This window comes from Agelaius phoeniceus, chromosome 17 (genome assembly GCF_051311805.1).
Source record: "Agelaius phoeniceus isolate bAgePho1 chromosome 17, bAgePho1.hap1, whole genome shotgun sequence".
NCBI classification, from domain to species: Eukaryota; Metazoa; Chordata; class Aves; order Passeriformes; family Icteridae; genus Agelaius; species Agelaius phoeniceus.
Genome location: NC_135281.1, coordinates 10285721 through 10309227, shown reverse-complemented (window position 1 = coordinate 10309227; position 23507 = coordinate 10285721). Strand labels below are relative to the sequence as shown.

The 23507-nt window shown below is 46.2% G+C and overlaps 1 protein-coding gene across 1 annotated transcript; it reads right to left on the bottom strand.

Annotated features, from left to right (window-relative positions):
- Nucleotides 1–938: 938 nt before the first annotated feature.
- Nucleotides 939–22682, bottom strand: CHRNA4 (cholinergic receptor nicotinic alpha 4 subunit). The gene is made up of 6 exons (XM_054644269.2): nucleotides 22031–22682; nucleotides 20714–20865; nucleotides 17180–17224; nucleotides 16980–17089; nucleotides 7063–8443; nucleotides 939–1529 (listed from the first exon to the last, which is right to left on the bottom strand). The coding sequence occupies exons 1-6, from the start codon at nucleotides 22089–22091 to the stop codon at nucleotides 1404–1406; spliced, it is 1875 nt and encodes a 624-aa protein (XP_054500244.1). The 5' UTR covers nucleotides 22092–22682; the 3' UTR covers nucleotides 939–1403.
- Between the last annotated feature and the right edge of the window lie 825 nt (nucleotides 22683–23507).

The following is a 23507-nucleotide window of genomic DNA, read 5'->3' as shown; positions in this document are numbered from 1 at the left end:
CCCCTGGCTCTGGCTCCTGCAGGACCCTCTGTGCTGCTTCCCAGGCACCTGCCTGCCTCTCCTGGTGTGTAATTCCCTAAATTCAGGGCAGGGTAAACTTCCCAGTGCCCAGAGAGTCTCGTGAGTGCTGATCCCAGCTGTGGGTGTGGAGGAGGTGCTGGGCAAAGCCCAGATCCCAGCCTGGTCTTCGAGTTGTGCTCTCACAGCAGGTCCTGAGGCAGCTTTTAGAGGATTTTTAGACCATGTCTGCCTCTGCCTGCACAGACTGGTAAAATGTTCATGAGCCCTTCTGCCTCTGAGAGCTCTGAAGGAAGCAGGGAGATGCTGGGCTCTGGGCTGTTCCCAGCTGGCACCCAGCATTGAGGGTGGGAACAGTGAGCCAGACCAAATGGAGCTGGGCAGACTGAAACACAAAAGTTTCACCTCAACATGAGGAAAAACTGCTTTACATTGGGGGTGGCAGAGCACTGAGGCTCCCCTGGGAGGTCATGGAGTCTCTCTCTCTCTCTCTGGCACCTAAATAACCTGCCCTAGGTGGCCCTGGCACATTTCTTTCTTATCCTGACATCATCCTGGATTTCTGTTCTGGCTTCCCCATGCCTTAGGTATCTTCCCCACCTACACCAAGGGTTTTACAGCTCAGGGTGACCTTCTGCTGTTTTGCAGAAGCCATAACTTGATTCCAGGAGATTTCCTCTGAAAGTACCCTAAAGAGTTACCAATGAGGTCCCAGACTTTACCCTAAATCCTCCCTCCATTTGCCTGATTCTCATTCACCCCAAGTCTCCACAGTTCCAGGAGGGCACTGGCCAAAGTAAAATCTCTGTAAAATCTGCATCTGCTGTGCTAATGATCACTGTTGGTCCCAAGCAGCCATTTCAGCCTTTCCAGTCTCTCTGCCTTTACCAGCTGAACACAGACCACATCCTGCACAGGTATCCCAAATTTGGAACTTTATTTATAAAATGACTCATACAGGGACACAGTCCTGAAAGACTTCAGCCTGACAGGGCAAAGTCACTGGGCAGGGCACAGTGAGATTGCTGAGGGTGACTGGAGCTATTGCCAGGGGCTGGTTTATGGATGCAGAGCCCCTTTCTGTGCTGCTTTAGGGACAAGCTCGTGTTCTTACACTGCTGAGTATATGCCAATGAATGCCACCATGCTATGTACAGACTTTGATAAGAACTTTTCCCCTAAATTAGATGGAGGAGATGAAAATGGCTTGGCAAAACAATGTGACCTCGGCAAGGATTCCCCAGGAGCTCGGGAGCAGCTCAAGTGAGGACACGCAGTGAATTATTCAAAGGGCTGCCTCCATTTCTCTGTTCTCTCCTTCCAGGTGAACTAAAATCCATACAGTGGGACAGTGGGACAATAATTTCTTCCCTTTGGTGCTATATTTAGATCATTCCTGCCAGCCATGGTGGGAGAAAGAGCCCAACAGTTCCCAGCAAGCACACAATGATGAACATCCAGAGGAAGATCCTGTCGATGACCATTGCAACGTACTTCCAGTCTTCCTTCACCTGGAACACAGAGGGGAGAGGCCAATTATTAACACTTACTGGAGATTAAAATTTATGAAAACTCTTAGAGCTTTACTCCAAAGCAGGATATTTTCCTGTCATTGCTGAGATTGGAGATGGAGGTCTTGCTCACACTTAGTGGAGCTATAAAATGGCAAAGCTTTATTCATCAATCACCTGAGGGATCCCCAGACTGCAGGGGTGTGCATGTGAAGTCACAAATCCCATGGATAACACACCCCTGTGTATAATTAAGGTCATCTACATGCTCACTCTCCCGTTTTCCATCAGCAGCAGCTGTAACTGGTGTGTAAATGAGGCTGTGATTCAGGCTGGGGTGGTGGGGGGTAAGAAATGACTCGTTTCCCCGTGCTCATAAAAAGATTTGCTTACAGATTAACAAAGCCAAACTCTTTCTGTGAAGGGATTTACAGCTTTGGGTGAATAAGCAGTGAAAATGAACCAGCCAATAAAAGTACCCTCACCTTCCTTTTTCCCCATTTTTGCCTTGCTGTGGGAGGATTTTCCAGCAATTCCTCACTGGGGAGTTCTAGTACAATGAGGCAGAAATGGTAAATGACTGCTTCATTAAGAACCCATATATATATATGAAAACCTCTTTTATTACATTGCTGTTAGTAATTTCTTTCCCAGGAAGAGGCCTGATCAGATGGTAAAGTTCTGTTTGATATGACTGTACCCATTATGATTTCCTACAATTTCCCACTTGCTGATTAATAGACCCTAGGGCAGAATTTGGCACACTGCCTTGTTCTTTGGGGAAAACATCTCAGCAGGAGCCCACTCAAACCTCCCCAGGGGCTGTGAGTGGTGAAAGGAGAAGGGGACAGCAAAGCTGAAAAATGCATTTTGGTAAAGGAAGCAACCCAGCTATCAGTGCAATGGCATTTGCAGCAGAGGATGTTTCCACAGGTACAGTGGTGCTGCTGAGCTCCTTGGCTCAGTGAGCAGTTTTGTGAGCTGGGAAATGAGGAATGCACTGGAGACCATATTATATTTTCTCTGAACAAAGCATTTTCAATTTCAGGAATACCTGAGTGTTGTGAAGAGCGTAAGAATGGGTTCAATGTTTTCATTCAATGGATAGATTTATTCCTTTTAAAAGCAGCATTGAGTTAAGCCAGCCTTTCCTACTGAATAGGCAGAGAAAACAACCAGGTTCACCCTGCACTTTGTCACCTTCTTGGAAAAATCTTATCTTATGATTTTACAGCCCTCTGCATAACCATCTGTAATTAGAGTGAGTAAAAAAAATATTGACCCTTGAAACCAAAAGGAATTCTCTCATCCCAAGATTCTATAATTTCCTTGGGTTGTGAACTATAATTTATTCAAATTTATAAAATCATGTAGTGACAGGACAAGGGGGAATGGCTTTAAACTGAAATGTAGTATTTTAGATCAGAAATTAGGGAGAAATCCTTTACTGTGGGGGTGCTGAGGCCCTGGCACAGCTGTTCAGAGAAGCTGTGGCTGCCCCATCCCTGGAAAGTTCAAGGGCAGGTTGGATGGGGCAGCCACATGGCAGGTGGAATGAGATGAGCTTTAAGATCCCTTCCCACCCAAACCATTCTGTGATTCTACAGTTGTGTGATAAGAGCTCACTGGATAACTCCCTTTTGCTGCACTTATTTCCTGACCTATTCATCACTTGCTGAGAGTTGGAGCCTCTGATGCTTAAAATACCCCATGAGAAAGGCATCTAAGCAAGCTCTGGATGATTGTTTTTATGGGATTAATGTCGTATGATGTAACCAATGTGTAAAGCAAATCTGAAATTTCCCATCTGATGTTCAGCTGGAAAGCTGGATTGAGTAAATAATGCCTCACTCTGGTGTAACAACTTTCTCTGAATATTTATGCTAGTAAAAATAAGTGCTAGATCACAGAAAGAAAAGAAACTTGATGAGTTTCTCTCTGAGTAAAGAAGAGGAAAGTGGGGGAAGAACAACTTGGACAGGAATTTGCTTCTTAATGTAATGCTGTATGCAGAAATACTGAGCCCATTTTGAAAATGATGGCTGGGACTGCATCAGCTGTTTGTAAAATCAATATCCAGCTTCAGACTGAGAGCACAGAGGGTGAAATTGGAAATTAAGGGGAGATAATAATAACAAAAAAAAGAGAATGAGGGAGAGAAAATGATTTGGATTTTTTTTAATTTTGTATTCTGCCACCATTGTAGCATCCCCTCGTGGTCCAGCAGCCCACGTGGAGTCTGATCTGCAGACATCCCTCTGACATCCATGCAGCTGCCAACATCTGCCACCACAACTCCTGACCTCTATTCTGATTAGTTTTTAAGAAGCTCACTCAAAATTATTTTTGGGAAACGATCAGGGCAAGACCCAGCTGACTCCCCCACTCTAAACTCCTGGAAAGTGGGAATCTGCAGCTCTGCCCTGGTGCAGCTCCTTGTGGGCCTGAGCCTCAGGATTTGAGTGGAGGATTGAGGGGCCTTGGTGACATCTGATCCCCAGGACCCAGAGTCTGCAACACAGATTAGAGCAGTCCCAGGCGGTTTTATTGTGCTTTGTTAAAAATAACCCTGTGAGATTATCCTGTTTCCTCCCCCTCAGCTTTATTCCTTCCCATTTTATTTTTAAATATCTTCATATCAGAGCATTCTGGAGATGCACACATGGACAGAACAACTTCCCAGATGGTGCTGGTGCTGTCTGGTTATTTTGGCTGATGTGTGACATGGAACTTGTTTTGCCTTTCAGTCTGTAATTAATTTCTAATGGCATTTCCATCTTCTGCTGGGACAATTCCACCATGTGTTTTCCCCAGTGCCCCATTGTGCCTGTATTGTTTGCAGATATCTTTCTGTAACAAACAACTGCCTCTTGCATTTCCCATTTTCTCTTCGCTGGAGCACTTAATTAAATGAGCTATTTACTTTTAATTTAGAAGCACTGCCCCTGTGGCAATGGAGCTTTAGAGAAAAAAAATAAAAAAAAAGACAGGAACTTAAAAGAAGCCCTGCTCTCCTTCTGGGAAGGTGAATGTCTCTGGAAATATTGCCCACAAGACAGCAAGATGTGTCTCAGCAGCTGCATCAGAGGTGCCTGCTGATAGATTTATTGAAGACTTCCATGAAGAAATGCCACAATTTGATTTTAAGATGAAAGCAAATTTCTGAGCACTGATTTTTTCCCCCCAATAAATTCTCATTTTATTAGATCCGTTCTGCTCCTCACAGTATATTTCAGTTCCAGAAGATAGTTTTCCTTCTTCTTTTTCATTTCCACTGGGAGAAAAAAAATTGTGCTTTCCTACTTTATGTTACTTGGGTCCAGAGAGGGAAAATAGTGCAGCCCCACAATGGAGTCAGCATTATCCCCCTCTATCTGAAAACTCAAACTCTGCCTTCTGTGCCAACCACAGCTGCTGTGGAACAGTGGAGAAAGGTCACCCCAAGTCCCCAGGGGAGCCCTCAGAGCTGCCCACAGCTCATTGCTGGATATTTTCCTGGTGCATTTCCTCACAGCCTGGGCTGGCAGGAGCTTGGGTCAGAGATCAAAGGCTCAAAGCTGCTCCTTTTCTTCTGCTTTTGATGTTTAGCACTGTAAATAGCTTTCTGCTCAGGATGATCACTTAATTTCAAGAGGGAAGAGTAGTAGAAGGTATCAGAAGAAAATTTGTGGCTTTTGAAGACTGCTTCATTAAAAAAAATTAAGAAGAAGGAACTGAAAATATTGAGTCCATTCTTGTTAACACCAACCAGCTCAGCAGGGAGAATCATTTGAAATGGGAAGTATTATTGGTGTAATATTTTTTCATTTGCACCATGGGGAAAAAATTGAGCTAAACTCAACTGACATCCAAGGGTTTACTTGTGATTATTGCCAGAGGGAGAGAGCAGACTTTAATTCCTGCACTCCTAATGTGCTTCTGAAGTGCTTTACCCTGGCAAGGAGTTTTGGACTGGCAACTAATGAAGATGAGGATTCACAGCCCATCTCTGCCACAGATTTGTTCTGTGACCTTGAACAGAAAGTTTGTGTTTCAGCTGTAACTCCTCAATGTAAGGAATTAACAGTTCCTTCCTCAGAGGGATGCTGTGAAGCAAAATCCATTGAAGAACAGAGGCCCTTAACTATGATACCAAAGAGTATAGAAATGGACAGCAGTATTTAGGCTTTTCTTGCTGCTGCTCACTGCTGTGAAAAATGCAAATAAAAGACACTCTCTATGCTCAGGAAGTCTTGTATAAACACACTATGTCTTGCACTGATTCTAAATCTTAAGAAATTTAAACTGTGGACAAAGCTAAAAAGCCCCTTTTGCATATGGATCTGCTCAGGAAAAGGTAGATAAGACTTTTCTTTAGGAAGATGACTAACATCAGGTTGTCTTGTGCCACCTTTCATTATGGCCATAATTACTGGCACACAATATCCATAGTCTGTCGCAGACATCTTTCATGAAAAATCCTTTCTTAGGATTTTTCCTTGTGAGAAGCTGCAGTTTTCAGCAACCAAAGTAAACAATGGTTATCTGCTGCTGTGGAATGCAACAGGTGGACCCGTGATTGGTCTCCTGTGGGTGTTTGGATTTCTTGACCACTCATGGCAGAGCTGGCTCTTGCTCTCTGTCTGAGACACAGATCTTTGTTATTCATTCTTGTCTATTCTTAGCTTAGCTAGCTGCTGAAGAAACCTTTTCCTTTCTTTTGCTTTTTAGTATAGTCTAATGTAACATATATCATAAAATAATAAATCAAGCCTTCTGATCATGGAGTCAACATTCTCGTCTCTTCTTCATCCTGAAAACCCTTGTGACCACAGTCACAATAGTCCTGCAGGAAAGAGCTACAAGAGCTGTGAAAGGATGTGGCATTTGTTATGTGCATCAGTGTCTCCATGAAAAGAAATCCTTTCAGCCTCTACTCCCTTTATTTGTAGACATATTTACCCCCACAGAATAAGCAGGAAATTTGTTCCCCCATGTCCCTGCACAGACCCAACTGCTCCAGTGGAAGTCCACTAATAAAGAATCACATCATGATACATGAGGAGAGCTGAACAGACCCTGCAGAATCCCCACACTACTACAGCTCCCCACAGCCTGCTTGGGCAATTTTGTTTCCTGGGCTCCACAGTCACAGTCAGTGATTAATAAAAAGCAGAGACTGTGAATTCCCCATTTGTCAGAGGCTTAAATAAGAAATAAGTCTCTGTTCCTGTGAGATGGCTGCATTTTGGGTCTCTCACAAACCTAACTGCTTCTTTGCTGCTTAACAACAATTTATTCCTATTTTCTGCTGGAGAATCCATTGTTCTAGAGCAGCCCTGAGCATGACCTGTCTGTGCTGCCCCCTTGGCCATCATCCCAAGACCCCAAGGACACCTCCAGCTGTGCCTACAGTGGCCAAAACCCACACCAGAGGCATGACTGAACCTGCCTCAACACGTGCACACTCTGCACAGCTCAAGGCTTGCTGTGGCTCCCTTAGCAGCTCATTTCTGACCCTCTGAAGGAGAGCAGGCTCCGTTGGGACACTCACCGAGAAATCGGCGTCCTCCGCCCGCAGGTGGTCTGCGATGTAGTGAACCCCCTCCACTGCCAGCTTCAGGGCTGGGGACATCAGCACCAGGTGCTGCTCTTTGGAGCCGTGGCTCTTGCTCCCCTGGGCTGCTGTGCCGGCCATGTCACCCTTTTTGCACTTGCACTTGCACTGAGGGGGCTTGTGCTGGGGCTGCTCCCCGTTGAGGTGGCAGCGCTGGGACGCTGGAGAGCCGCTGGAGTGGCCGTTGGTCTGGGAGGAGTCCTCCTGCAGGTAGCAGTACTGGATGCTCCGGGACCTGCAGCGGATTGTCCCCTCCTCTGCCTTGCTGGGGCTGTACATCTGCTGCACACTCAGTGACCTGCCTTTCAGGACAGAGGTGGCCTGGCTGTCGCTCAGGGGGTGGCAGGAGGGCTGTGGAGAGGAGCAGGTCACCTGTACGGGCTCAGGGTGCAGCACAGAGTACTGCCCAGAGGGGGACTTGCAGATGGGCTGAGGCTTGGCTGGCTCCTCGAGGTGGGCACAGAAGGAGGAGGTGGGGGATGGCTCGTTGCTCTGGGGGCTGGGGGAGGATGAGGTAGTGAAGTTGGGTTCCACGTCCATCTCGGACCAAAGCCTCGGCGCGTTGGTGATTTTGTGCATGGACTCGATGAGCTTCTTGCAATTGTCCTTCACTGTGGAGGGACGTTTCATGAAAAGGATCCGTGGGACCACGTCGAGGAAGACCCTCCTCACCCAGTCTGGCATGGTGTGGGTGCGGGGGGAGCGGTGGTGCACGTTGAGCACGAAGACAGTGATGATGATGGACAAGGTGACGAATATCATGGTGAAGAGGAGGTACTCCCCAATCAGAGGGATGACCAAGGAGGTGGAGGGGATGATCTCCGTGATGAGCAGCAGGAACACAGTGAGGGACAGCAGCACGGAGATGCACAGGGTGATCTTCTCTCCACACTCAGAGGGCAGGTAAAAGACCAGGACGGTCAGGCAGGAGATCAGCAGGCAGGGGATGATCAGGTTGATGGTGTAGAACAGCGGCAGCCTCCGGATAATGAAGGAATAAGTTATATCAGGGTAGATCTCTGTGCAGCACTCGTATTTCTTGCTGTTGTAATTGCCCACAGCGTTGATGATGACCCATTCCCCACTCTCCCAGTAGTCCAGCTGGTCTACATGGCTGTGCATGCTCACCAAGTCTATCTTGGCTTTGTCGTAGGTCCAGGAGCCAAACTTCATCGTGCAGTTTTGCTGGTCAAAGGGGAAGAAGGTGACATCGATGCTGCAGGAGCTTTTATAGATAGCAGGGGGCATCCATTTAATTCTCCCGTCGTAGAAGAGGTGAGCCTTGGTCAGGTGGGTGACTGCAAAGTCACCGTCAGCACTGGGGACAGATGGAAGACAAATAATGGCTCAGACTTCTCTAGGACATGTCAACTCTGGTAAGGAAATAGGATATTTAGTGCCTGGCTTCCAAATGACCTGAGATGCAAGAAGCACATCATGTCCAAACACTGGATCCATCTACTCTGGTGCAGTGGATTTTGGGCTCTTGGCTTACACAAGCCCTGGAATTCATGCACATGTCAGCCTTTCCCCAGGACAAGTCAGTTCTTTGATGTGATTATGCCCAGGTTTTCCCCAGAGGTGTCCCAGATGTGCTCTGGAATGAGTTGAGTTTGTTTTAGAGGTGGGAGGAAGTGCTATCAGATAGTGTAGCTGTGGGCTGGGCAGAATTATTTGCGAAAGTTGCTAAAAATGAGAGTGTTGGGTCATCACCCAGTCTTTTATGTGAAAAACAGCAAGAACATCCTATTAGTAGGAATAATGAACATTAATCTTTTGATTTCCCAGTCAGGAAGAGAATTGGCTTTTGTGGTGTCTTCTCACAGAAACCTTCCACTGGGGGTTATCAGATAAACAGATAACAGCTCAGGAGTTTGTATTGGATAAATTGTATGAATAAATTGCATTTTCCAGACTTTTGGAGGAAGAACCAGAGTTACAAACAGCAGCACTGCCAGACAAAGGACAGGCTGTGCAGGGGAAGAGAGCTTCTGCTAAAAACTTGAGATGAATTATTCAGGCTGATACAGATAGAAAGCTCTCTGCTCCTGCCCAGTGCTTCTGGCTGGAGCCAGCCCAGCCTGCAGTTGCCAAAATCCCTGGGCCCTGCTCTGCTGCTTCAGTGCCCAGATGTGCCCTGACAGCAGCCACACAGGGACAGGGGACACACCTCTCCTACTCCCTGCCAGCAGCCAGATCATCAACACACGGGTGATCCAGCTGGGCTCCTCGAGCTGCACAAGGCACAGGAACTTTCTGAATTAATTTCTTTAGGAGACCATTCATTTATCAGCATGATAACTGATTTTTCTTTTAAAGGACTTTTTGATAGTTTCATAGGATCATGGAATGGTTTGAGTTGGAAAGGACCTTAAAGACAATGTGATTTCAACTCCCTGCCATGGAAGTGTCTTTTTTTTCCCCCTTCCACTAGAGCAGATTGCACCAATCCCCACCCAATCTGGCCAGGAACAATTCGAGGGCTGAGACAGCTACAGCTTCTCTGGGCAGCCCGTGCCAGGGCCTCACAACTCACATCACATATTTGCACTTGCCCTGTGAAAGTTCCTAAAAATGGCACTGATGTCGTATTGGGAAATAGTGGCAGATCTGGCACTTGCTGAGCTGCCTTGGCTAACACATTTTCTGGGCAGAGATGGAAATGTCCCCAGTCCTCAGGAACACAGCACAGATGTCCTTGAGACAATTTTCTAGGTTGTTTGAATTAATGGAAAAATAAACTCAGAATTCTTGTGTGGTGGAGAACCAGGTTTTACTAAACTCTTCTTTGTTCTTTGTGTTCTTTGGGGCAGATTTTGGGAAAACCAAAAGAACATAAAAGTACATAGTGCCTTTTGACTTCTAAACTGGATTTTTTCTAAAGATTTAAAACACTTTGAAATAAAAAAAGTGGAAACTACATAAAAAACTCTCACAAAGAGATTAAGACAAAATCAGCATGGTGATCTACACTGAAGCAAACAACCTGGGCCATTGCACAATCCATCCAGCTTACCTCTTCTTTCTTGAATCTAATTTACACTCCAGAATATGTGATTTGGATAAAAATCACCTTTTTTTTTTTTTTTTTTCTCCTGGGTTTTGCCAGGAGCACAGTAAAGCCAGATTGAGACAAGAAACATGCACAGCAAGTGACAGTCCAGTGCTTGCTGTTCTTGGTGGTTTTCTTTTTAAATCTCAATAGGAATATGGAATCCAATTCTGCATTTAATGATATCTCTGAGGCATGATTAAATAGCTCATTAACGGAGCAATATTTTTAATTGGATCTTATTAAAGAAAAGGGATTATGAGCTTCCACTATGAGTGTTTCCCTTCTTAGGTAGAACAGTGTGTAAGTGGCTGGAAACACTTACACAGGTGTGTAATTTTTCTTTGGAAAACTCTTAGAAAAAACCACGCTAAACTCTTGCTAAAATGGCATCCAGGAATGATAATAACTCATGTAACTGTGTTTCATTCCCAGAAATGCCTTCCCTGGCAGTTTTGCAGTTTCTGTGATCACCACACTCCTCTTCTGCAAGCGCAGATGGAACCATTGCGACGCTGCAGATCTTGTGTGTCACTTGTTTCTCTAAATTATCTGCTTTTTAATGAGGAGCATATTTTTTTTTATTTTTTAATTGCTCACCTAACAAACCCAGCTTCATGCTGGGCCCTCTTTGGCTCACATTTTTACAAATAACACTGGCACTGCCTTCCAGGCTGGATTTTGCCTGCAGTGCCACAGCAGGAGTGAACCCAGCTGCAGAACATCTCCTTGGATTTAGTCAGTTATTGACTCTGAGGAGCCACAAAACACCCTGGGATGCTCCTGCCTCACCAGCCCACAGGACTATGAAGGAACTCCTGACTTTACTGAGTGTGTTTGGATTTCTCATTGCAGTTCAGTGCAGAGGAATTTGTAAGCAGGGTAAATCAGCCATGCTGTGTACACAGGATATATCCCAGCCAGCCACATCATGCAAAGGCAGCATTCCCACTTGTCTCACCCTTCATGCATCCATACATTTCTGCCTCCTTCCCCAAGATTTCCACCCACAAGCATATGTGGACCTTCAAGCATATGTTTAGTGGATGGGAAGCTGTGCCTGCTGGCACCCTGCCCATGCAGGGCAGCCTGCAGAGATTCTCTCTCCCCTCCTGTGTGAGACTCTGATTCTGCTCCTCTCCACACGAGAGAGGGAGCAAACGAGGTCACCTGGCTGTTGAGTGCCTTCCAAAGTCTCTCCCCACTCTCCAAGGGATGAAGGTGAGACAACCAACTGCAAACACAGCCTGCAGTTGGGAGACTGGGGAAACCCTGTGTTCTTTTGGACAGCTTTGCAGTGGGAAAACCCATTGCTGTTCCTACAGCGCTGAGTGCACCACGTGCCTATTGCCTTAGACAGGAAGGTGGGAGACCTGATGAAGTGGGACAGAGAAAATGTGCAGACATTCCTCTGGAGCAGTGGCACGTTCCCATCCCACTCAGTGGAGATCACTCTGTTGTGACAGTTGTCATGAAAATCCAGCTGGAAGAAGGCGTGAGTGCAAGGTAAACATCACAAGAACTGCAGAATTCAGATCATCAGGCTCTCATGGTTACTCTGACCTGACAGCTTTAAAAATATGTCAGTAATAAAGAACTGGAGCTCTTATATTTTTATGTCAAACACAGCAGTGCACACCATGAAAGTGAGAAGACAATTACTTATTTTTTTCCAAAAAAAAGAAAAAAAAAAAAAAAAGCTGCTGTGTGCTGCAGCCTTTGATTTCTCATTTTGAGAAGAAAAGCTGCTCTACTAAATCTCCTAACTTTATAAGGGTTTAAGGATGGCATTGCTTTACTGACATCTACCAGCCATATTCAACTAAAAAGCTCTGCTGACAGAGAACTTCTATTTTCTTTTGACACTTTCTATTTTCCTGCAGTTGGGAGATACACCATCTCACAAAATTAAGTGTTTTCAGAGTGCATCTAAATCAGGCACACATTTATTTTAATTTCTGGTGATGCAATTTAAATCCAAACAGACCTTTAAAAGCCTGAAAATTATCTATACACACATATGGACATAGTAGAATGTCCTCACTTTAAGCATTTTTCATCAAAGAGCAGTAATAAAGGAAAATTGTGGCATTAGGAGCCTGCACCCTTTTGGTACACACTACAGAGATGCTTCTGGAATGTTCAGATTGAAATTCTCTTCAAAGGGAAACCAGAAAATATTTACTGGAGAATGTCTACTGATTTGTGCTACCAAATAACTCAAATGCACTGCTTGGAAGGCACCTCTGGAACTGTTTCCTGCCCAAAACTCCCTGCTCAAAGCAGGTCAGCTACAAGAGGACATGTGTTTTTACCTAGCTGGGTTTTAAATAGCCCCAGGATCTTGGCAACTTGGGTACAAAACTTCCTGGGTACCCAGGGGAGATGTTTGTGCATTGAAGGGACTTCCTTCAGTCACCTCCCAGCTTTTGCTGGGTTTAGTGTTTAGGAACCAGCAGTACCTAAGGATGTTTTAATTGTTGCTCAGCAAAGCAGGCACCATTCTCAGCAAAGGCTGTGCCACACCAGTGGAACGAGCCCAGGGGGCTCAGGAGGCTCTGACTCTGCTGGGTTGGTGCATTTTGCTCCAATTCTCCCCCTTGCCAAGGATCCTTGCCAGCACTTTGAAGGCAGAGCTCCTGCTCTGTCCTTAGAATGGCAGGAGCAGCCCTTGGGTGTGAACAGAGCAGCAGCCCAGGGAGGGATCCCTCCTGAATATTTCCTTCCATCAGCTCCTGCATTGCTGGGTAGAGCTTGGCAGCAAACCTCAAAGCATCTGAAGATGTCCCTCTCCAGAAAAACAATCACTGAACCTGCCAGAAGAATCAGGAGAACTGGAGGGTGAATTAGTGATTTTTTTTTTTTTGGCCTATTATAAATATAGCTGGTGCAGAATGATGAGATCTGTGCCAATGCACATAAAGAAAAATGTCAAGTATGTTTCCAATTTTAAAGGTTACACTGGGGCATCTTTTGGTATTTCTCCTCCAAAGAGCTTTGGGATGAGTCATAAAACCAGTGTTACTCCATAAATCTAACTGGTTGCAAACATCACAGTGTAGCTCACAAGAACAAGCTGCTACAGTACTTTTCAAAAAAAACTCTTTGCATTTCCATGATTTTCAAAAGCTGCCTGACAGATGATCTTCTTACCCCATCCAGTAATCCCTTTGTGTCCATTTTATCTCTGGATGAATTCCTCAAGATATTTCCTACCCTTAATTACAGAAATTTGTATTTGATTTTCCTTCACATCTGATCTTGTCTTTTTTCTTTCTTTTTTTTCGGTAACTGTGGAGTCTAAGGCAGGGATTACTTTCTGGAACAGTTAATCCCAGAAAATACCAAGAAAAGAGAAACTTCTGAATTCTCAATATTCCCAGTAGCTTCTTCCCAGGTTTTACAACCACCAGGCTGGAGAAGACAAATGCTGTGATAATACCATGACTATCCAGCTGAAAACCAGCATTAGGCTCAAGGACACGGGCTTGGGTTGCTCTGGGCAGCCTTTAGCAGCTGGACTTTCAGGGCTTTCTCTGTGCTTTCAGGGCTTTATCCTCTGGAGGTCCTATGTTGAACAAGGGACTCAACACAGTGGTGGAGAAGCAAAAAAAAAAACCAACCAAAAAACCCCACCACAAACAAAAAATGCAACCCCCAAGAGCTTATTCCTTCATTAGAGAAAAAAAATACAATTAATGCTTTTTACTTCAAATATACAAAGAAAAACTAAAATGTGATTCAAAGCCATTCATGAATGGAAAAACAAATCAATGCAGAGGATTAGATAATTCATTTAGAAATGATTTGGTGGAGTCTGAAGAGCCTTTACAACCTCAGATAAGGAACAACCTGGTTTTTTGGCAAAGAGGAGGCTTTGTCACTTCACTATGAGGAACTCATATTCCTCTGTTGTACATATGTTATGTCACATCCAGTAGAAACTATTTGCAGAGTCTTGGAACTTATCTCATCATGCCTGAAAATTCAACAGCACATTAATTTCCCTGTAGGATATTAATTTCTTTTCAGATTCCTTATGAATGTTGACAACTACATTTAGTCTCTAGGCCAAACCAGCTGAATTTACTGATTTAATTTGGGTCTCTAGAGTGGGCAAATGGAATGTTTTTTACAATAATGAGCCAAGATATGAGAGTAACCTCACAACAAAGGGTTAGGTTTCCTTAAAGATGTAAATCTGAAATCAATTGAAATTTTACCATTTCTGCAATATATAAACCCAAGATGAAAACAGGAGGGGTATTTGTATAATCTTTCCTAAAGGAGAACATCCCAAACAGAAATATCATATTTCAATAATATTTTAAGCAATAATCAGCTCTCACTAAACAGCCTGAAGACAGCAAAAGGTCAGTGTGGCCTCTTGATCTCTTCCACCAAGGTTTCTTTCCACATTCTCTTCCTCTCAGAGACCCAGAATCATTTCTAGCTATGTTATACTCCCTCTAAACTCTACATGTATTTGGGTAAAATATGAGATGGACTCCTTGTTAGCATCACCATGGCTAATCACTGTCATTTCCAGCTGAGATGCCCAGCAGGAGAAGCCCTGGCTGGGAATGCAATTGGTGAAATGCTGTGCAAAAGAGCCTCACCTTGGTGTCCCCTCACTCTGCAGGTTTTGCCTTGCATTTGCCCTGCAATCCCTAAAATATCTGAAGCCTGATGCAGATATTGACTGCAGCTCCAGATGTGTTTGGTAGGAAGTTGGGTGGAAGAAAGAAGAACATTTCAGGGCAGAAAACATTCTGCATAAGAACAAAGGGAAATACAGCAGTGAACACACATGGAATTACTGGAAACCCACTAATGTCTGGTGCCTAAGCTACATCCATGTTTAATTCATGGATAAAGTAACCAATTAAAAATGCATGATAGACTCATGACAACCAACAGACAAATGCATGATTATTAATGGATCAAAGGAGGGAAGCAGCCTGGATTTGGGGAGCTGGGCACGAGATCTCCCTGTGTCAGCAGGTCCCAGGTCAGTCAGATTTGTTACTGCAAGTCAGAGCAGTAGGGTGGGCAGGACTGAAAGACTCTCACAGGCCAGAAGAGGAAGAGAAGGACATTCTGGAGTAGCTGCTGTGGCCAGGAGATCAGACCTGGAGTCCCTGTAGAGACTCAAGTGACAGCAGCAGTGAACTACAACAACAGGGCAGAGTGTGTGAGGGACAGGAGCCAAAGGCATCCCAGCTCAAGGGTTGGGTGTTCTGGACATCTGGGGGATGTCTTCAGCATGAAACCACAGAGACCTAAAGGATACCAAGGTCTCCTGGAGTGTTCCTCATCTCTGGAAGTGCCCAAGGCAAGGTTGAGCAGGGCTTTGAGCATCCCAGTCTAGTGGAAAGTGTCCCTGCCACTGGGATGAGATAATGTTTACGTTCTTTTTCATCCCAAACCATTCTGTCACTCTGTGATTCCTTATTTCCATCCTCATCAGCCCTGTTGAGCCAAGGGAGAGGAAGCAGAGGTGACATGTCAGGTTCTTCTGTGCCAGTAGCTCCAACAAAAGGATGGTTTGATGCACAAAGGTGCCATGTAATTTCCTTTGGCACCATAGTCCACCACAACAACCACCAGAAGCTCCAAAAATAATATTCCTTGCCATTGTCATGAATTAAACAAGAATGACAAGGACATTATTTTTTCCTTCCAGTGGAAGCTGTGAACATCTTTCTTGGCTGCCAAGTGAGGCACTTTTGATGCACTATTCATGTTCAGAGTGTGTCCCTGGAGGGCAGGAAGGTCCAAGTGCCTCTGAATGAATCATTTCCACTGGGCTAATCTCTGAAAGGTGCACAGTGAGGATGCAGTGATTTCCGAGAGGTCTGCAATCACTCCACTCCACTGAGGATCCAGAATGAGCTAATGGGAGAGATAACAGCCCCTGAAGTCTCCAAAGCTCACAGTCCCCTGGGCAGATTCCAGCTTCAGCCATTTATTTCGGTTTTCAAACAGAAGCAAAATCATATCAAGCTAGAACCAGGCAACTGTTTATTAAAACCAAGCCTGGCTGCTGCTGTGAGGGTTTTCTCTGAGTGTCAGCCACATGCAAAGATGCTTTTCTTTGATGCCTGCAGCAAGTGTTTTCTCTGGGGCCTGTGCTGGGCTGGGGGACTGGGATATCTGACATCCTGGGAGGCTGGGGAGCTGTGGTGGAGGCTCCAGGGAGAAAACAGCCTTGGCACTTGGGCAGCATCTCTAAGAATATCAACAGGCTCCAAAGGAAAGAAAGAAAACCACAAGCTGCTCCCTAGGAAGTGTCCTTACAAAGAACAGATTACAAGTACCTGCAATAAGGAACAAGTACCTATTTAGAAATCATTCCAGAATGGTATTTAGCTGACCTGAAACTCCTGTTTGTAGATGCACAAGCCTGACATGTTTCAGCATATTTTCCTTATTTAAGCCCATCATCAGTAATTGGCTTTTCCAGTTGATGGTGATGAATTAGGGGAGAGCTCCTGGGTGAAATGAAATTGAAGAGGACTGAAAGCTCAAATCCAGCTTAATTGTGCATCTGACATGTGAAGAGAAAACAATACCTGGCATCCCCCAACAAAGCTGGCTGCCCAGAGGAAGGATCATCAGGAGAGCAAAGCCCCTGTGATCAATGTCAGTCATGTCATTTAAGGCATGTTATAGAATCTACATGCACCCCGACCGCAGAGAACGAAATAAAGTGGAATTGTTGCAGGAAACATTTTAACCTCATGAATAGGGAAAATTTGCAAGGATGGGTTTGCCCTCTGGTCACGGTGCTCACACTCACTTGTTGTAAAGGACAATGTCTGGTCTCCAGATGAGCTCCGAGGGGATTCGGATGGAGGTGACATTTTCATACTCCTGGGGGTCCCAGCGCAGCTTGTAGTCATGCCACTCCTGCCAAAAATGAGGTGGTTACAAAGCTGGGAGAGTTCAGCAGAAAAACTGAAAAGAAATATGGAAAAACACATTTTTGGGGGCACCCACCTGCTTCACCCACACGTTCGTGGTCATCATTTGATTTTTCTCATCCTGAAATGCAAGATCAGATATTGGTTACAGGAGCAGATTAAGAGGCCCAAAGAACCCTCTTAATATCCCTTAATTGTATTTCATTTACGTAATTACAAATCACCTCTGCAATAAATGTAAGTTCTGTCTTGGAAATAAAAAGCAGATGTTTCTGTCATTTGACATGGGACAGGGCACAGCTGTCTGATGCCACGGAACAGCTGAGCCTGCACCTAAGCAATCCTGTGAGCAGATGGACTGGAATTTATTGGGATTTTACTCGGTGCTGATGGATTCAGCCTGGGATGATGATAGCAGGTAGAGAAAAAAGCTCCCCAGCCTGCCTTTGACCTGAGCACTGAAGGAGGGGAGTGATGGGTATATAAACCCTGACTCACACACATGTGCTGGATTCCAGTGCTCAGCTTCATCTGCAAGGGTGTTCTCCTGTGCAACATTACCCATGGACACAGTTCTGGGAACAAGAAGCTCAGCAGCATTTCTCCTTCTACCAACTAGAGGAGCTTGTGGCACTATGGATTGGGTTTTCTGAACAAACCCCAGCTGCTCTCCTGACAAGGATTTCTTGGGCAGCCTGGCGTATTTCCATCAGTGGGTAGACTTTCTATGCACAAATAGCATGGAAAAGTAGGACTGTATATACATATTTAAATAATGTCAGGCATTTATAATGCTGGCAGCACTGCAGTAGAGTTAATTACTGTTTGCTGCTTGCCTTTTGTGCCCTCTCAAAGTGACTCAGATGAATTATTACGTGGGGCAGAGCCTAGTGCTGGTCTGCCTGAAGTGTCCCACCAGAGCTCAGGGTTTATTTGTGGGGTTTTTTATCTCTTGCCTTGGTTGGCACCAAACCCAGCTGAGTTGGCAGAGCTCAGCTGACAGCAAACTGCTCATCATTAACCTTGCTCTTGTGGCAGTTCAGGATTGATTGTGAACACTAAAACCCAGGAGGTTTAGGGGGAGCTCTGCCTCCTCCTCCCTGAGCCTCCTCAATGCTGTTGTGGCACCAGATGTGACACCTGAGCAGAGATTCTCTGCCCTGGGGTTAGGGACCAGAAGCACGTGGAGGGAGGAGGAATACAAAAACACTCCAGTGAGAAACAGAGGGAGAGAAAAAATCCAGCTGCTTCTTTGGGTGCTGATGGGAGATGGAGATGAAGAACGCCAAGACCTGGACCAATCTTTGAGAACCTGCTTCTTCTACCATTTTGCAATTCAAGCACCTGAGAGTCTCCACCACAACCCCAGCACTGGGCATCCTGATATAGCAGGTGCTGCCTTTTCCTGGAATTCTCTCTGGAACCACCCACCCTTGGTGGAAGTTGCTGCCCATCACACCATCCTCCTGACCCGAGTGAAGCACAGCTCCAGTCCCAGGGGATTATCTGAGAGGGGTTTGCATTGTGATAATGGCAAAGTTCCTTCTCAGCTGGATGCTCCCCATGGAGCCAGCCCAGAGGGCAGCAGTGACTCCACAGCCATGGGGGTGTTGCACTGCCTGGTCCCTTCTCTCAAGGGGAGCACAGCTCCTGCAGACACACAGGGACAGGAATCCAAGTGTGTCTCTGGGTGGCTGCTCCTGGACACGTATTTCACCTCTCCCCCCTTATTCCTGGTCCCAGAAAACCCTCAGCAATCCAGGGTGAGGTAAGGACATGCAGGAATGTAGAGTTCCCCATTGATTTCTGTTCCCCTGCCCCCAGCTTTTGTCAGCAGGAGCTGGGGTTTGAATACAGCTCTGATTTCCCTTTCAGACTCCTTGTCGTGTCTAACAACTGCAGCAGGGTCTGCACCAAAACTGTCACTGTCAGGAAGGGGGAGAGGAGCTGAAGAGCCACAGCGGTGGCAGGAGTGTCCCCAGCCACAGACTGGGGCAGCAGGGGTGAGAGCTCTCCTCAGCCATGCCCACAGGTCCCAGAACAGCTCTGCCTGCAAGCTGCACTCCTAACCACTGACATGGTTTTAAGGAGATTAATTTTTCTAAAGTAAACTGGGAAAGCTCTGTGGAGCAGGTGTATCGATCCCCCCTCTTCCACGATTCAGCAGCTGCATAATGGAAACCTCTCTCATGCCTCCACAGTCACTAATGTCTTATCTTTAGTCTTATCAATTATTCAGATGAGAACCATGCAACTTCAACATTAGCAACTGCAAACAGCCCTGGAAGCCTCAGGCTGATGTGAGAGTGAGGAGGGGAATGGGAGACCATGGTTGTGCTGCAAAGCTGGAAGTGGATGGCTTCTGCACGAGGAGATGAGACTCTCCAGCAACTGGTGTCTTTGATTCCCCACCCCTGAACCATCTCAGCTGTTTCCTTTTCATCTCAAAAATCTGATTTCAAAATATAAAACTGTGTGGAGAGTCATCTGTTAGGATTGCCCCACACCAGTAATGTCTTTAGGTTGCATTATTCTCTCCATTGTCACAGGAATCACAAGATGGTTTGTATTGGTAGAGGCTTCAAAGCTCATCCAGTTCCAACCCTCTCTAACACCTTCCATTAAACCAGGCTGATCAAAGCCTCATCCAGCCTGGCCTTGAACATTTCCAGGGCTGGGGCATTATCATCCCTTTCATTCTGCCACATGACTGCAGTAAAAAATGACAGGGAGTCCCCTCTTCTGAAAAACAGGGGCTTGGACAAGATGGCCTTTAAAGGTCCCTTCCAATCTCAACCCTTCTATGAAAGCCAGCCCAATACCTGCTCAAAGAGTGTGCAGCTGCACAGACACTGTCCTGGTAAGTGCCACATGCAAGTAGGGACAGGAAGGAGAAAAATGCAGGAGGAAGATCTGCACAAGCTCTAAAGCCTGTGAGTGTGTCTGGCATCTGCAGCCCTGCAGGGACCTCCTTTGTCCAGCACTTGACCCCAACACACTGTGCCAGATAATCCCATAAATACTGTTACAGTGCACATCAGTCTGCGTGCAGACCACTCTGTTTTGTACAGGGCATATTCAGTTTGCATGTGTGACTTCTACCTGAGCAAACACTCAGAATTTTCTTGTTAATATCTGCAAGATTAGCTAAAAACCCTCAAAACTTTCATTTGCAGAAACCTTTTCAGGCAATCTCTCTTCCCAAGGTGTGCAAAGCACTGTCCCTATTAGCTTGTGTAAATTAGTGTTAATGATCATGGCTCAAATTCCAAATTATTTGATTTATTATTTTGCCAGAACTCTCTGGCATTTATGCCAGCAGATCCACTGCCCTGCTGTGATCAGTCCCATGGGTTTTGATAGGGAATTTGGGATTTTGCCTGTAGTAAATGAAGAGTAGAGGATCCACTTTGATGCCCAGCTACTCACGAGTCCCCCCGTGTTCCACCAGCTCCGTCTGCATGATCGCTATTCTCTGCTGAGGGCAGAGCCTTCCCAACCCACCCCTGGGTCAGCCAGTAAAGCCCACACAGGAGCCCACACCAGGAGCCTCTCCCTGGGCCCAGCCTGGCTAATTTTGACCTTGGTTGCACAAAGAGGCTGCACTTACGACATCGATGAGCTGCGCGATGGAGAGGCCGAAGCGCACCAGGACCACGTCCGAGATGTTGGCCACGGGACGGGACCACTTGTTATAACCAGAGAAGAGTTTCTTCAGGAGCCTCTCCTCTGCATGGGCTCGGGTCTCCACGTGGCCAAAGGCTGTGGGGAAGGAATGAAAACACCTGCAGGTCCACGGGCTGGCATAGCTGGAGTCTTCTCCAGAGGGAAACTCCAGCAAGCCACAGCTTGGGGACACACGGGAGGGTGATGCTGCTTGGGTGATTTGTCTCCCCTGACATTGCCAGGTATTCCTCACTCTATTCACCCACTAATCCAAAGCAGGGTTGGTCTGAATAAAGTGGGAACACTGGTAATACCATCTAGAAAACACTTCATGAGCCATTCTTCCCTGAATCTGGTCTAATTTTTATGGCCACTTTGTGGCAAGTTTCTAGCACTGGAGTCTGCAAGCAGGGAAGAGGGATGCTAGAAGGGCAAGCCAAAAAGGAAAAAGCGGCCTCCTGCTGGGAAATAGGGATTTTGGATCAGATTTACGCATAAAAAACTGGCATTGCATCTATTAGAAAAAAAAGGCAGACTGAAATTCAGCTCTTTAACGTGCTTAGTGGACATTTCCCAAAAACAATGGGAGAAGGAAGAGGATGGTGGACAGCACAAGTTGGATAACAAGATCCCAGTTTTTCTCAGGCATAACTTTAAAAGTTGGAGGCTGCAAGGAGCAGCCCTGACCCCGCACGTAGGCTCCAGGAGCTGTCAGAGGTGCCTGGTAGTTGTTAAAAATTAAAGCCACGTTTCATCCAGGGGCTGCTGGAGGAGCTGCTGTACCAGACAGAGGGGAGAGGGAGCCGGGGGCTGTCCCCACGTCCCTCCTGGAATATGGCTTCTACTTAGTCTGCAGCTGCCCTGGATTATACAAAGGGAAGCATTAGCTGAGCGCTGGCTGTGCTCTCCCCAGCCGGAGCTGTAGCCCCGAGACACATTAACACACTTTACCCAGGGAAGAAAAGCCCAGGCAAGAAGCAGGATGCTGAGCCCCCGTCTGGATTCTCCCTCCTGTCCCCTTCCCAGCGTGGCTTTAACCCTTTCTCCATCAAATCAGACAAAAGGAGCAGAGAATAAAGGCAAAGCACTGCCCAGCAGAGGCTGGTGTTCAGGGGACCAGAAATGGTGGGGCAGAAGGGTGGAGGAGTCAGGGAAACTCCCTGTTGAACAGGGGCAGCTCTCTGCAGCGTGTTTTTGAGGGGGATGAGGGAGCAAAGAGCTAAAGAGCAGAGCAAGGGGAGAAGAGCTTTCTCAAACTTACCGGGGAAAATGCTGGCACACAGCAGCAGGAGGAGGTTTCTCTTAGGCACGAGAAATCCCATGGTGGAGCAGAGCTTCAGTGTGCAGAGCCTCCCGTCAGGGCAACTTCTCCGCTCTGAGCCTCTGGGTCCTCCAGTTTCATTCCCCTAAACTCCTTTCGCTCTCTCTCCCTCTGGGAAGGGATAGCAGCTGGTGCTTTGTTTCTGTTGGTTTTTTTCCCTTCTCTCTTCTGAGTGATCTCCAGCCCTTGCTCCTCGAAGGATGGATGCTCTTTGCTGGGACGCTGCTCTCGTTCACTCGCAGCGCTGTGCCAGGGATGCAGAGAGCTCCTGGGAGAGCCCGGGCTGCCCAGCCTGCCTGGGCTCTCCTCTGCTCCTCTCCCCTTTCATTCAGGGGGCTTGGCTGCCGGTTCCTTTGCTGCTGCTGCTTTCAGCCTTCCCCCAGCCCTTGGGGCAGCCTTTGCTCGGGTTCTGCTGCTGACGGGCCACCGATGATGCCTCTGGAGCAGAGAGTGAGCACAGCGTGTTTGTATATTTAATGTAGTCAGTCCTGCCCGCCTCCTGCTTAGGAGGAGGAGGAGGAGGAGGAGGAGGAGGAGGAGGGAATGCCTGCGCTCCAGCAAACAGGCTGCAGGGAGGAAAACTTTTGCAGGAGAAATAAAGGGGGAGATGCAAAGCCCAGCTGCAGCCAGAGGTGCATATGGGGCCAGCTGGGATCTTTATAGCACCGGAAGCCCAAACAGTTCTTAATTAACAAAAGCTGTCTCTTTAATCTCGTCCAACTGCTTTTCAAAATCACTCCAGTGTAATTAGACTGAGATATTTCTGGCTTGGGCACGTATCTTTGCTGTCAATAATTACTGGGGTGATGAACCTGCCCAGGAGAACAGGGCTCTGCTGTCCTCGGTGCTGTACAAACATGTAGTACAAATACAAATATTAGTGTCTGCCCACGGGCAATATTGCAAATCAGGGGTGAGACTGAGACAAAGTCACTTGGATTTATCTATATGTTTGAATGTACCTTAAATGCATCACAAAAATCTCTGTTGAAGTCTTGCAAATTTGGTGGAGGAAAGGATAACTCCTTGTGTTAGCAAGGAATTATTACTCCAGCCCTTCATCTCACATCCCTGATTCCTTGCATGGGAGACATGGAGTGGAACTCTCCCTGTTTCATTTCCAAACTAGCTTTGATATTAACACAATTACTTCCACACGGATAGCAAATGGATTTAATTTTCAGGCAGGGGTAATGTTGCCAGCTACAAAATTAATCAGACTCTGTTCTAATAATATTAGCTACATATTTTATGTATAATACTTTCCCTACTCCCAAAGCATCTCAAATATCTTCCAATATAATAGATTGCTCACTGCAAATGGGGAGGATTAAAGTCACGAGAGAAAATAGGTCTGTAGTGAGATTATAAATAACATCACTATAGGACCAAACTCCACTTGCCTTGTTTTTCTTAT

What these genes read in the sequence shown, in the direction of transcription:
- CHRNA4 (XM_054644269.2), bottom strand. Translation starts at nt 22,091, where the DNA reads ATGGGATTTCTCGTGCCTAAGAGAAACCTCCTCCTGCTGCTGTGTGCC. An exon ending in GACATTGTCCTTTACAACAA is followed by an intron (nt 8,444 to 16,979) that starts GTGAGTGTGAGC and finishes ATCTGTCCCCAG; the next exon opens with TGCTGACGGTGACTTTGCAG. An exon ending in CGGAGGACGCCGATTTCTCG is followed by an intron (nt 1,530 to 7,062) that starts GTGAGTGTCCCA and finishes TCTGTGTTCCAG; the next exon opens with GTGAAGGAAGACTGGAAGTA.